Source organism: Silurus meridionalis, chromosome 14, assembly GCF_014805685.1.
Source record: "Silurus meridionalis isolate SWU-2019-XX chromosome 14, ASM1480568v1, whole genome shotgun sequence".
NCBI classification, from domain to species: domain Eukaryota; kingdom Metazoa; phylum Chordata; class Actinopteri; order Siluriformes; family Siluridae; genus Silurus; species Silurus meridionalis.
In genome coordinates, this window is record NC_060897.1 from 21,830,240 (window position 1) to 21,844,959 (window position 14,720).

Consider the following 14,720-nt stretch of genomic DNA (forward strand, 5'->3'; position numbering starts at 1 on the left):
TTTTTTTAGTTTATCCTAAAGAAAAATACCTTCTTTTATTTACATGAATAAATAACGACCACTCTGGTGACGCAATTTTCCTGCGACGCAGGAAGAAATACACACCGGGCTGTTTCACGTGTGTCGAATATTTTCAAGGTTGTACATTTTCATATAATTTATTTCGAGTTGCCATGTTTAGGTTATTCCAAGTGCCTGTACTGAGATTTCCTGCTTCTAGGCGTTTAAAATGGGCTTTAATGACAAGCGAGCAACAGCATAGAGGCTTAGAATGGAGACGTTTATGTCACTCATCGTTGTACTTTGACCTGCTGTCATTAAACAAACATCAGATTTTTGGGACTTCTCGACATCTGGACAAGTGGACATTACGATTTCATAGCACTGAGAAGAAATCTGAAAACACGCTTAAAGCCCCACCAGAGACCTTCTCATATGTTGAACCTGACAAGGAGGAAGAATTCATCTTCCTAGACTACTGTAAATCCAAGGACCACAAAGAAGATGCTGAACAACTTAAAATCACGGACTCGATGAAAGCAAAAGAGGTCAAGCCACCTAGAAAGAGCGTCCCAGAACTCCAGCAAAAAGCTCTGGAGCTGCAGCTGAGATCTTTGCAAAAAGTCAGAGATCAGAACCTGGACCTCGAGGATTGTATAGAATTCCACGACGCTGGATTTCCACTGGAACGATCCAGGAAGAAGACGACCAACAAAACAAAGCAGGAGCAGAAGGTCTACGGAAGTCCGGATGCTGAGATGCCCATCAGCGACGTCTCCTGCTCAGGCTGTGGTGCTTTAATGCACTGCACCGCTCCTGAAGTTCCCGGTTACCTTCCCAGTGAGAAATACAAGCAATTATTAGAAGGAGAAAAGCTCCAAAACTCCATATGTCAGCGGTGTTTTCTTCTCACGCACCACCACAAGGCTTTGAACGTCACCATGTCGAAGGACGAGTACAAGAACATCGTGAGGAGGATCAAATCGGAGAAAGCTTTGGTGCTGCTCATCGTGGATCTCCTAGATCTTCCGGATTCCATCGTACCCGACCTGCCGCAGCTCGTCGGCAAAAACAAGCACATCGTTATTTTAGGGAACAAAGTGGACCTGCTGCCTGGTGACTCCCACGATTACCTGCAGAGGATCAGGAGGCAGCTGGCACAGCATTGCGCTGATGCTGGAATTCCCACACGAGATTCCAAGGACGTTCATCTGATCAGTGCCAAAACGGGATACGGGATTGAGAACTTGATCACGAAGCTCCAGGCATCCTGGAAGTATAAAGGAGATGTTTATTTGGTTGGTACTGCCAATGCTGGCAAGTCCACCTTGTTTAACACTCTTCTGGAGTCTGATTACTGCAAATCCAGAGCATCTGATGTGATCCATAAAGCCACAATATCACCATGGCCTGGTACGACATCATTCGTTTGATTCTGAGGTTGTATTAAAGAGAAAATTGAATATATTCTTTTGTATTTTCGGAGGGAAAAAAAAAGGTTTTTGGGGTTAACCGTGAAACTGACTGTGATTTGAGGTCAATCATCTCACTTGTAACTTTTCAGGTCTCAAACGGCTCATTGTTCTAAACAGCCGGCTCAGTTCTAGCAGTGAAAATGATCGAAAATGTATAAATTCCTGTCATAAACATCACATTGGCGTTCGAAAATGAAATATCACAAAAATGTTATTAATCCTATCAAGTTAGCTAACAGCTGTTTAGTGACATCAGTGAAGACTATGACTAAAATATAGAAGAATTCAAGAATAATTATTTAAAAAAATAATTCCTGTCAGAAACATCTATAATTTGCTTCCTTTTAGGATAAAAAAAGGGGTGTAACGTACACAAAACTCGGTTTTTAAGTCACGGTTTGGTCCAATTTTGGTACAGTTAAAGAGAATTTATTATTATTATTATTATTATTATCATTAACATTTGTGAATATCAACAGTTGATATTTTTTAAAACAATTTTTAATAAAATGCCCGCTTCGTTAAATAATAAATAAAGCAATATTTGATACTATTTTCTAAAAATAAAATCTATACAAATAAAATTGCATAAATCTAACGAATTCAGTGCACTTTTATTATATTAATTAAACTGAGTCATCGATTAAATTGGCACAAATTGAATTAAATGGAAAAATGACATTAAATAGTTTGGGGGGCGTGTGTTTTTACATTGAATATAAAATTTTATAAAGATATGATCTACTTAACGGGGGAAAAAACAAAGTGAATTCGTGCATGCGCTGAAAAAAATCCCTTTTTTTCCGTGTATGTTTTCAACAATTTTTTAATAGTAATAATAATAAAAATAAAGCTGTGACACTGCGCTCAATGTTTGAAATAGGGATTAAACAAACTCGCGTTCTGCCACTCGATACGTGAGGGAACTCGGATTGTGCGATTGCGCCTGCACGTGAAAAGGATCGATACATTTGATACACGTGCACCGAACTGAAAGCCCCTAATACTAATATAAAACCTGAAACATTGCTAGCTGATGTAACTGTCTAGTGTTGTGACATCAATTTGACAGAAATTCATTTGAACCTATGAGCAATAAGTATGTTTGCACAAAACATGCCCCAAAATCAAATTATAATTATGTAATAAATCAATTCTGTGATTTAGTTATGAATAAATTGTCTGTGCTTATAGTTACCACATGGAAATACAGGATAAATTAAAAACAAAAAGCGTTTAAATTATGTGAAAACTTTTTTTTTTTTTTTTTTAGGGACAACGCTGAACCTTCTGAAGTTCCCCATCATCAACCCGACGCCGTACCGCATGTTCAGACGCGCGGAGCGACTGCGGCTGGCGGCACGACAGACCGAGGACGATCTCGATCCCGAGGAGCGCAGGAGAATCCAGCATTTCCGTAAACAGGGCTACTTGATTGGTGAGCTGAAGTTGTTTAAATCCCGCCTCCATGATGTAAAGTGCTGAAGGAGAACCAAAATTGCGTGTGCTTTGATCGCAGGCCGTGTTGGGAGAACCTTCCGGGTGCAGTCTTCTAGAAAAGACCTGGTGGAGTTCGATCCAGACAGCCTCAGCTTCGGAGAGGACCTTAATGAAGACAACGTGGGCAGACCGACCCCCGAGGACGAACCCGAGGCCGAATTTACATACAACGAAATTAAAGACGCTCACTGGTTCTACGACACGCCGGGCATCATGAAAGAACGGGACGTGAGTAACATCAGATGCTGTTAGCTGAGCTGAATGAGGCTTTGTTGAATATTTTGCCTATTTTGTTGTGCAATCAACAGATTCTCAGCCTGCTGAATGATCAGGAAGTGAAGCTTGTGGTGCCAACGCACGCCATAACACCCAGGACGTTCGTACTCAAGCCGGGGATGGTGGTGTTCCTCGGAGCCCTGGCACGGATCGATTATCTGGAAGTAGGATTTTATATATATATACTTCAGTACAGGGCTTTCGTTTCCCTCAGGAACGTATTAAGTGGCGGACCGCTAGTTTGTTCGCACTTTGAGCGCAGAGCCATTTTTTTTTAATCTTTTTATTATTAAACTTAAAAACACAACAATTCCAGGAATAAAAAAAAAAAAAAGAAACTAGAATTAGTTTGTGTCTACTCACTCCGCACTGGAAATACGATTTGTAGTTAAACTGTAAAACTGATTTTGTTTGACCGACTAGCGTTAGCGACTTTAGCGTTAGCTTCAAGAATTTCTTATAAAAGGAGAAAATCCTGACAATTGGAATGAAGGATGGAAGAAAAGGAGACTAAAATAGGCTGAAATGAGTAGAACAGTTACGATCATATCTTTACAAAATTAAATATTAAATTTAAAAATCACTTTTACCCATTGGGGTCTAACAAATGTAAACTAAAACTTTTCATTTATTGAATTTTATTTAATAAGTTTAATTGTTCCGATTGAATTGATTACTCAATCTAATAAACATGTATTGCATAAATTTGATTTATTAGATTTTATTTTAATATCAAATATTATTTTAGATATTATTTAACTACGCATGCATTTTATTTAAATTTGTTTTTAAAAATGCAAACTGTTGATGTTCACAAATGTTAATAATGATAATAAAAATTTTCATTTCTTCCCCACAACTTCCCCGAAATGTCCGTGAATGTTGGGTACCGTTACACTCCTGATTTTTATAGATATAAAAAGACTATTATGTGTCCTTATAACCTCCATACTGTGTTCTTCAGGGAAATCAGCCATGCTGGTTTACTGTAGTGGCCTCGTCTCAAATCCCTGTCCACATCACTAGTTTGGACAAAGCCGACTCCACGTACCAGAAACACGCCGGAAAATCTCTTCTCGCCGTAAGTTATTACACTTCAAGTACATGACACTTCACACTTCTCCATCCATTTATGCATCACTTTTTATATCTTCTACATAAGTTATTTCTTGTTATCATTTACATTTTGTTTTTGCTGTTTCCTGTTTAGGTTCCATCAGGCGGAGAGGAACGAATGAAAGCGTTTCCAGCTTTCGCGTCTCAAGACTTTGAGCTCGAGGGCCGAGGACTGGACACAGCGGTGGCCGACATCAAACTATCCTCTGCAGGTAACACGCTATGCAGAAAAATGATCACAATTCATTGCAACATGTAAACATCCCAACATGACGCGTGCGTGATGATGTGTGTGGTTTGGGACGCGTCCACTAGCGGTGATGTACGTTTCAAAATCTCTACCTCAGGTTGGATCGCTGTAACCGGCGTGGAGTCGGAGCGTCTCCTGCTGAGAGGCCACGCCCCCGAGGAGGCAGGTCTTTGCTTACGAGACCCGCCTCTCCTCCCACACATAGTCAACGTCAAGGGGCCTCGAATCCCCAAATCTCCAGCCTACAAGGCGAAAAAAGCACCAGCGCTGCCAGATGCGAACCTTTCTGGCCGAAGGCAGAAGCAGAAAAAGTGACGATTATTTATAAATCAATAATAAATTGTTTTACACAAATATGTATTCATGCACTGTGTCATCAAACTTCACAATGTCACTTTTTTTATGAAGTTTGATACGAAAAATGTGTATGCACTATATTAGTGTCTAACCTCAGTATGTCACATGACCAAGTGTAACTGTTTACTACGGTAATATTTGGTTTGGGATCAAATCTCAGGTCATCAAAATAGCATGAGGCTCTGATTAAACATTAAACAACAGAATTATTCACAAATGACTGATGTGTGTAATTGTTTTTATTTACAAGGGTTGTACTGATTACATTGGATATTTTAGGGGTGTAACGGTACACGTATACGTACAGAACCGAATGCAATCCTTTTTTCCTTTGCACTGTGAACGCATTGTCATTTTTTATCATTATTATTATTATTATTAAGGAGAAAATCGTGCCAATTCCACATATCGAGGGAGTGAATGGTGAAGGAATGAAGACGTTTGCTGAAATGAGTAGAACAATTAAGTAGATCATCTTTAGAAAATTAAATAATAATTGTAAAACACACACACACACACACACACACACATCCTTACATACACACATCTGTATTTCCCAAGTGGGGTCTAACAAATCTTTTTTTTTTTTTTAAATAAAGTGTATTGCATTCAATTGATTTATTTTATTTTTATATACATATTTAACCAAGCAAGCATTTTATTTTAGATTGTATTTAAAACTGTAAACTGTCGATGTTCACAAATAAACTACGTTAATGAAAAAAAATAAGAAATTGTATTTTTTTGCATTTCTTCTCCCTTAACTGTACCGAAATTGAACTGAACCGTGACTCAAAACCGAGGTACGTCCTGAACCCTGAATTTTGTGTACCGTTCCACCCCTAGTAAAAACACCTCAGTGTCTGTGTAAGGCTACTTACTGAGCTTCATCCTTCCTGAATCAAGTCTGCTTTCAAGTCTGCAATATTCCACTCAATCCAACAATTGCAAAGCAACATCAATAGAATTCATTTCAACGCTTTAAAAGTGTATATATGGGAACGACCCACAAGGTTTTAGATGTAAAAGTGTTACAGTATGAACACAGAGAAATATTTACACCAATACACATAACACCACTGCAGTCACAGAGCTGGGGGCAATTCTACACTGTTCTGGTGTTGATGTATGGAAGAATAGAGGTGGCAAAATTTATTTAAAAAAAATGTAATATGCAAAACGGCAATGCAATTTTTTAAAAAGCAAAACATTTCTGTATTTAAATGTACATTTTCCATATGTGCAAAAGGAAAATGTAATTAAAATTAATTTACATTTGCCATTTCCAACATTAGTTTGTTTTATTGAAATTGATATGTATTGCTCAAATTGAATTAGACACACAAACCTTATCTATCTATCTATCTATCTATCTATCTATCTATCTATCTATCTATCTATCTATCTATCTCTCTCTCTCTCTCTCTCTCTCTCTCTCTCTCTCCATTCATTTGCTTTGACTAGCATAATGTGCCCTTTCCAATATGGCGGCGCGTCAACGCACAACACTGTCCAATATGGCGTCTATCTTTTTTCCCGCCTTAATATCACGGCGCAGACTCTGAATTGCTACTGGCCAATCCAAACCTAGGGGGCGTGGTTATCTAAAAACGAGGAAGCACTACAACACGTGGTCCTGTGTGCTGTCGTTTATATGCGAAAGGCTTGTTTTTTTATTTAATTTATTTGAAAAAGTCAAATATTACATTTTATTGCGTTAAAAAAAAATAACACTCATGAGCTTTAAGGAAGTTCAAGATGTCTCGTGTCGTTTCCAAGTGTCCTTTTTTGCCATGTGTCGTTTACACACGTTTCCATGGAAGGTAAAGATGCCAATGAAGTTTAATTTCACTTCTTACATCACTAAACTAATTTGAATATATTTGAATATTACGTTGCAGTCTTTAGAAACTGAAATCCAGAACTCACAGTCAGGAGTGATTTTGGACATTCTGAAAAAGGTAATCTTTGACAGATCAATATTTGTTGTCCTGCTCTTATTTATCCACATTTGAGCGGCGAATTTGACTTTGAAAAATCACTTCTTTTTATTCTGTTTGTTTGTTTTTAGACATGTCTTAATTTATTATGTCATAAAAACCCACCGTCAGTGAAATACAGGAGGCTTTTCCTGACTGAACTCATCAAAAGGGTAAACCATATCTGCCTTCTATTATACAATAACAGGCTTATTAGAATATACGTATAAACAAGTTTTTGTTTTTATTTTATTTTGTAGCATGAGTTAACTGGGTCAGAGCCTCTGGACGAGCTGTATGACGCTTTAGCCGAAGTGATGAGCGCTAGAGAGGACGCGGTGTGCTACAAAACATATTTCCTGGTAAGTAAATATGGGAATAAATCAGGGGGAGTTACAGCCAATTATATTAGGGTGGGCTGGTACAAATAACATGTGGGCAAGGGGTGGTAGAGGCCCCAACACCTAATCCAGTTTGCCCGTTAACTAATATAAACAAATTTTTTATAAAATAAAAATAAAAAATCTAATTAACTAAAAATAAGCAGTGGTATTGAACTTAAAACCTTTTACTGTATTTTAACTTTAACCTCTTGTTTTATTGGATCAGATTCGTCCTCTAATAAAATTAAATACTAAACCTATTTTCACACGTCCATACAAAATCAGTACATTATATAAAAGGTTTTCACATGTAAAAATAAAAAAAAAAGGAAAAGTTCTATCATTTTTTTTTTTTCTCAATTCATTTCTTAACCAGAGTTTTTGGACATTATTTAAAAAAAATAAAAATTTCCCTTACTCTATTACTTTATAACCAACAGCAACCGAAAACTTTTATTTTCTATCAGTTATAACAATTTTATTATTTTTGTCTAACTATTGTTCTGTCCATCCATCCATCTACAGTAGGCCAATCAGAAGTTAGAAATCCTAGGGCTGCATTTCAGTGTAACACCGCTGCAACCAACCAATTACATTGGAACACACGCCGACTTCAACTATAGTTTCAATAATTAAAACATGAGAAGCTCGTTTTTCACAGGAATCTTCTCCATAAACGAAGGCTACCTGGACATTTAACACTGCGCGTGTTAATGATATTTAAATTTCACGCTTATGACATCACAACCCCTGAGTTTCAGGTTACCTCAGGTAGTGATTCCTAATTGTTCAGCCTACAGGAGAGGCGGTGAGTCTGGAAGAGAACGTAGCGATGATCTCTGATGGCACCACGGGGCTCGTCACGTGGGAAGCAGCTCTTTACCTGACGGAGTGGGCACTGGAAAACACTCATGTCTTTGCTGGAAGGTAAATCGTTCTCTTCCTCGCTTTCTTTTAACCCCTTAAATTCAAGCAGTCTCTAACTTTTTCTTTCCAGTACTCTTTCTTCTTTCTTTCCACCATCTCCATTCTTACTTTTCTTTCTCGATCCATTCATTCTTTTTGGTTTTCTTTCTTTTTTTGCACGCGTATCTACTTTCACATTTTTCAAACCCGCACTGTCTTATTTTCCCTCCAATTGATTCATCTGTTCTTTTGTATCTTCTCTACATCCATCTTTTTTTTTCTACTCATTCTTCTTTTCCTCCACGAAACTAAGAAATTTACACATTCATCCGTACCTCATTCAGTCCATTTTCTCACCTTTACTTTCCTCTCATCCTTTCTACATACCTGCTCACCTGTTTAGTCTTCTTTCACTTCCTCTTTCCTTTATGCCATCATGCTTTCTCAAGATCTTTCACTTATTCTTTTCATTCTTCCTTTAAACTCTCATGAATTGAATTTTTGATCTGTCCATCTTTCATTTACATCCCTTCCTTCCTTGTACAAATTGTTAATTTTATATTTTAGAAAAAAGAACAGGACAATGTGTATTGGAAAAACGTGTTTTCATACTAGTGTTCTTTTGCCCCCTCATACAAATCCAGAACGACAAATCGCTCAAAGCAAACTGCATACTTTTCCAAAATGAATCATAGCTCAGATATAAGAAAATAACCATAAAGCGTGCTAATCACACCGTAATGGAATGGTTGACAGGACGGTGCTGGAGCTGGGCAGCGGCGCAGGACTCGCCGGCGTATCACTGTGTCGCGTCTGCAAACCCAAAAAATACATTTTCACCGACTGCCACCAGGGGGTGCTTCAGAGACTTCACAAGAACCTCCAGAGGAACGGTTTAAACCAGGACGACGACACGGACGTGTCGGTGTGCGTGCGGGAACTAAACTGGGAACACGCACAAGACGAAGAGCTGAGGAGGATCGGAGCGGAGGCCGTCGTCGCAACAGGTACGGGCGCAGCCCTTCTTTCTTCAGGAACACCTCCCAAAACGGGTTTGTGAGAGATTGTATTTCTTGTCAGACGTTGTGTACGATCCCGAGGTGGTCGGCTCTCTGGTGAGACTGCTTGCGAGACTTTTCCACGTTTGCGAAGACCCTCCGGAGGTTTACATCGCCTCGACGATACGCAACCCAGAAACCTACGCCCGCTTCAAGGACGAACTGGGTGAGTTTAATGTCAGCATTTCATCCGGATCATGACAATGTAACAACGATAATGACACGGACAGGCATTAGTCAAGCTAATATCAGTAACGCTAACGCTAACAGTGATGTCTTTGTTTTGTCTCTTCAGAAAAGGCTGGATTAAAACACGTCCCTGCCCCGAATCCTACCACACAAGTGTTCCCGTACGACCGAGTCTCTTCTTTAGAAATCATCAACGTGCTCACAGAGTTCAAAATGTAATAAAGTGCTTATTTACAACGTATGTACACAAAGTGTGCTTTTTGCTTCATGTTCAAGTTTTGTCCAATGGAATTGCTGGAATGACACGGGGGTGGAAAAAAAACAAAACAAACAATGGATGTTTACCCTGTACGAATTCCTACGACCTCCTCGGCTTGTTATTGTTATCATTATTATTAAAATTATTAAAGATTATCATCGTTCCTCTGGTTACTGCTCAGTCACAGTGTTCCTTAAACAGCGGCAGGATGTGTTGGTCCCAGTTTTCGTCCCAGCGCTGCTCTCCGCTCTCTCTGAGGTTCCTCCGGAAGACGTTCAGCTTCCCCTGGACATTAGGAAAGTCCGAGAACAGCAGCTGGACAGACGCGAGACAAACACGGCATATATAAAAAATGGCGTATACTCCGGAAACATTTATTTTTAAAGACTTTTTTTTTTTTTTTTTTTTACCTTCAGCTGCTCTGAGAGTTCAGCCGAGTCTCTGAAGATCAGACCGTTCTCCTCGTGTTTCACCAGCTCATCCAGACTGCACACACAACAATCAATTGAGAATGACAACTACTTTTGCCTTAACGACTAAGGGCGAAGGAATTAAAAAAACTCAACAACTCACCACTGGTAGTGTATGGCGCAGACCGGAAGACAACACCCGAACATGTCAACCACTTTCATGGGAAGGTCAAGACCACTCGAGGACTTGTGCAAGCAGACGCCGAGATCGGCCGAACCTGTTTAACCCGAAGCGTGACGTTAATCACATTCTGACAACACACACCCTCGGATCTGAATCATCGCTATACAGTGCATGGGTAACAACCTGCTTTGTTTTTGGCGTGTTTTTTTCCCCTGTCCTTCGAGTCAATCCACGCCTTAAATACAGTCAAAATGTTGGAATTGATGCTGAGCAAAACGTGTCACATGACCTAGAAAATCCTTGTTTTTGAATATCTTCATTTTTCTCGCCGCCACAAACAAAGCGGTGTTTTCACAAAGCTGCTCACAGCGCCTCAGTGTGGAGGGAAGACCAAAAAACGTGTATTTTTTATCTATCTACTCTAGGTCAGACGTTCTCAAACCTTGGGGAATAAAGACATGACAGGTGGGGCGCAATAAACCCAATGTCCCAATACTTTTGGGAACGGCGGGAAAAGGTTTGAGAACCGCTTGTGCCAGATTGTACTTGAGGATGCGGATTGAGGCCGCTTTGTGCTCTGTCTACACTAATCTGGATGCATTTGAATACGGCGTTTTCATCTAAACAAGATTTTTTTAATAAATATTCTCGCACGACACACACAATGGCAATGAGGTCGTAACGGTATGATGCCTGAGGGATGCGCTCTCACCCAGCAGAAGGGGATAATCCTCCGCTTCCATCCAAGGAGTGCAGATCTTAACGTGCTGAAACTCTTTAGCGTTGATGATCTTCTCATAATATTCTTTCTGAGGACCTTTACCTGGAGTGACAGGAAAAAAAATGAACAAACTACATACAGGAAAAAGAAAAAACCTATCCGTGTCTTCTTTACGAACCAGTGATGGCGCAGACGAGTGACGGGAGATGTTGTCCTGCTTCTACGAAACTTTCATAATCTGTCGAAAGAGGACAAGTCTTAGAGAATGCGTGACGACGATGCGGGAAAGAAAGTTTAAACGGATCCGTCCTGACCTTCAAGTGCCTTTAAAAGAACCGAGAAATCTTCATCCTCTGTGGAAGAAAATCAAACTGTTATTGAAATACACACACACACACACAATATACACTAATATAGAAATCTGACCGGTCCAGCTGGTGCTGCTGATCAGAAGAGCGGGTCGTCCCTCAGCGAATGTCACCTCCCCGGTTTTAGTGTTCAGTTGCGTGAACGCGGTCAGCTCCGTGTTCTCCGTGTTTTCAGAACTACTCCAAAAAAACAAACAAACAAACCACTGACGGTAAAACACACCTACCCTGAGCAGCTGTTGTTCTGCTTCAACATTTATAAATACAAGCATGAGGTGTTTTCCTCCGAAATGGTTACTTCTTTTACGAAAAATAATACTTCAGTGTTTTCAAATCAGCCAAAGTGACATCTATTACGCCTCTAAGCTGCCAGACGCAGGACTGTAGCATTTGTTTAGTCTTGTCTATACGTATAAAACAAGCACACAACTCACCGTGCTCTGAATTGCGGGTAAGCGCTGGCCATGCGGATGAAGAGCTCGTGGCGGACATTTAAAGGCGTCTCTCGGAATATCGAAGGCGGCTTGTCGTATAAAGTGGACGCACTGAAATTGGAAAAGAAAGTTAGGATTGCCCTCATTGATTCAACGGTACTTCCAAGAATGTAATGTCAACTGTTAAAAAATTATTAACGCAGTTTATTATGTATTATCGCATCATTAAACGCAACAGCCAATCATGTTTCTGTATGCAAATACAGACCAAAAATAGGGGTGGAGCATTTCCAATTTAGATTTATTCTTAAGCGATATGTGAAGTGCACAAAGCATAAGTTTTATGACGTTGCGCTCTTACCGGATGTTCCAATTCTTTTGAAGGTCGCGTCTCATAGCATCAGTGACGCAAAGATGGTGATCGGCGAAACGGCCGAAAAGTTTCTCATACCTGCCCAGAAATCGGTTAAACTATTACTCACAAAAAAAAAAATGTATTTAATAATCATATACCGGTTGATACTGCAAAGATTGTAAGGGGGTTTCAGTACCACTTGGCCACCCTGACGATGGGATGGTTCTCTCCGTGACTGAGCGCCATGACGGAGTAACCGTAATTGTGCCAGTCGATCACGAACTGAGCTCCTATCATTCGACTCGCCAGCCATGTCACGGCGATGCTCGGCAGTCCCGGAGGATTCTGGTTCACAAGACGCAAACATGAAGTGTCATGAGTACAGTGCACACTAATCCCGAACACTTGCTATGTCTGAGGTGGTATGAAAAGGTTTCGCGACTTTTGTTGCTAACTGGTGCCATTCTGAAATTCTGCGTGCAACTGGGCAAATCTGCCACAGAGGTGTTTTACACGACATACAGCGACGAGTCGTTTGAGGTGTTTAAAGTAGCACATACGCTTTAATATGCGGAAGAACATCGCTGGGAGACGACGATCGATCAGTAACTCGCGCATAATGATCGTCGGTAACAACATGAATCTCTGAAGTAATCATGAAGCTACGCTTCATATGAGTTGGAGTGGAAGATCTCCTGCTATAGATCTCAAACACCTTTAGGATGAATGTGATACTGACTGCAACATCTCCACAAAATCTAGTGGAACATCTTCTCAGAAGGGCAGAGCTGATTACAACAGCATTGAGAAATAGAACGAAGCACATGCCGATCTTACGATCAATCGTCCAAAATCTTTTGTCCATCCATAGAGCGTATTTACCGAACGTGCCAATAATACCATGTCATGGGATCTGCATACCTGTAGAAGAATAAACGCCTGATCGTCCAGCTTCATTAAGACGTAAAGGAGCTGCAGGGACTGCGAGATCACCTTGGTGATATACCTGAGGATCTTTGGGCCAACTGAAACAAAATAATCGTTTTTAAAAATCCTAATATTTTCTTTTTCTTTTATATAAAACAGTTGAAGCGTGATTTAATTCCTAACAGTGGAGGTTACCAGGGAGGCCTTTGTGCTCCAAAATAGGCAGGATATCGATCCGGTCGTCCTCGAGAACATCTTGATGAGGTTTGTTACCTGCAGGTACAGAAAAATCATAGCACCTGTTAAATCGTAGCAAACACTGTTGGGGGCGGGGCTTATTTCCGGGCCGGATATCACAAATTGTCTCGGATCATAACAAATACCGCATGACCACATTAAGGGGCGGAGTTACAGTGGGATAAATGTGTAGGGTTCAGCTATCAGGTAAGACAAGCTCCGCCCCCTGGACTTTAATTCTGCAATATACAGTAAAAGAAAAAACTTGTCCATAGCCTGTGATATGCAGGGGGTTACAGCAGAGGGTTAAGGGCCTTGCTCAAGGGCCCATCAGGAGCAGTGCTGGAACCTTTGAACTCTCAACCTTCTGATCAGTTGCAGAACACAGCACAACTACACCGTCCTTCATTGACTGTTGGTACATTAAAGGGGCGGTCTGTATGTGTGTGTGTTTTTTACACCTTTAATAACTACACTATATGTGATCATTCACAATAATGCCATCTGACTACCGACTTGGGATAGGAATAGGGATATTTGTATTAAAGGTACAAAAGATATTTGTATTAAAGATGTATAAATCACACACACACACACACAAATACAGACCGCCCTTTAATGTACCACCAATCAGGAAGAACAGAATGTCAGTGTTTAATCTGCACGACATGTTCAAACAAATTGAATCAATCAATGAATGAAGCATTCTTTCTTTTCTTTTCTCTCTTTTCTTTTCTTTTCTTTACCCAGAAAGCCGATGAAGGTGACGTTGTAGCCGTGTTTGCTCAGCGACAGCGCGTGATACTGCATGCGCGGGCTGCGACCCACGTCCCCGAGCACGAGCACGCACACGTTCAGGTGCCCGAATTCGTCGCGGGACTTCAGGCCGCGCGCCACGACGAAAATGAACACGACCACGCCGACCGGCAGCAGCGCCCACGACCAGCTCAGACCGGCCACGAGACCCAGCAAGACCAGTGACACCGTCACCAGCACCACCGCCGCATTGGCATCCGCCATCGTTGTGTTTCTGGGTTGTGACGTCACGAGCGACGTGGCCGACGATTTAAAGAGAACCCTCTTAAAAAAAAAAAAAGATAGAAAGATAGAAAGAAAGAAAATCGATCAAAATGAATCAGTAAACTCAAGCACTAAGTAGTAAACTGCTAAATTATGATTAATTATAATAATAATTAATTAATTTAAATGCAGTCAAAATAAGTTCAAAAATCTCAACATTTTTTAAATGTATTTATTCATTTATTTATTTATTTATTTATTTATTTATTTATTTATGTTTTTTTTTTTTGTTTGTTTGTTTTTTTTATCAGCTCAG

At 40.2% G+C, this 14,720-nt stretch overlaps 3 protein-coding genes across 3 annotated transcripts; 2 read left to right on the forward strand and 1 right to left on the reverse strand.

The window, feature by feature from the left end:
• Positions 1 to 76: 76 nt before the first annotated feature.
• On the forward strand, positions 77 to 5,194 carry noa1 (nitric oxide associated 1). The gene is made up of 7 exons (XM_046866267.1): positions 77 to 1,413; positions 2,749 to 2,913; positions 2,995 to 3,203; positions 3,284 to 3,415; positions 4,216 to 4,332; positions 4,462 to 4,579; positions 4,715 to 5,194. Exons 1-7 carry the CDS (start codon positions 174 to 176, stop codon positions 4,930 to 4,932), a joined length of 2,199 nt encoding a protein of 732 aa, XP_046722223.1. The 5' UTR covers positions 77 to 173; the 3' UTR covers positions 4,933 to 5,194.
• A 1,381-nt stretch (positions 5,195 to 6,575) lies between these two features.
• On the forward strand, positions 6,576 to 9,730 carry eef2kmt (eukaryotic elongation factor 2 lysine methyltransferase). Its single transcript, XM_046866269.1, has 8 exons — positions 6,576 to 6,797; positions 6,876 to 6,935; positions 7,046 to 7,126; positions 7,214 to 7,315; positions 8,130 to 8,263; positions 8,999 to 9,249; positions 9,323 to 9,466; positions 9,596 to 9,730. Exons 1-8 carry the CDS (start codon positions 6,711 to 6,713, stop codon positions 9,706 to 9,708), a joined length of 972 nt encoding a protein of 323 aa, XP_046722225.1. The 5' UTR covers positions 6,576 to 6,710; the 3' UTR covers positions 9,709 to 9,730.
• Positions 9,689 to 14,443, reverse strand: alg1 (ALG1 chitobiosyldiphosphodolichol beta-mannosyltransferase). Its single transcript, XM_046866268.1, has 13 exons — positions 14,131 to 14,443; positions 13,343 to 13,420; positions 13,142 to 13,245; positions 12,417 to 12,565; positions 12,227 to 12,316; positions 11,866 to 11,976; positions 11,490 to 11,608; positions 11,378 to 11,416; positions 11,242 to 11,301; positions 11,055 to 11,165; positions 10,322 to 10,436; positions 10,159 to 10,234; positions 9,689 to 10,063 (listed from the first exon to the last, which is right to left on the reverse strand). Exons 1-13 carry the CDS (start codon positions 14,402 to 14,404, stop codon positions 9,926 to 9,928), a joined length of 1,464 nt encoding a protein of 487 aa, XP_046722224.1. The 5' UTR covers positions 14,405 to 14,443; the 3' UTR covers positions 9,689 to 9,925.
• Positions 14,444 to 14,720: the final 277 nt, after the last annotated feature.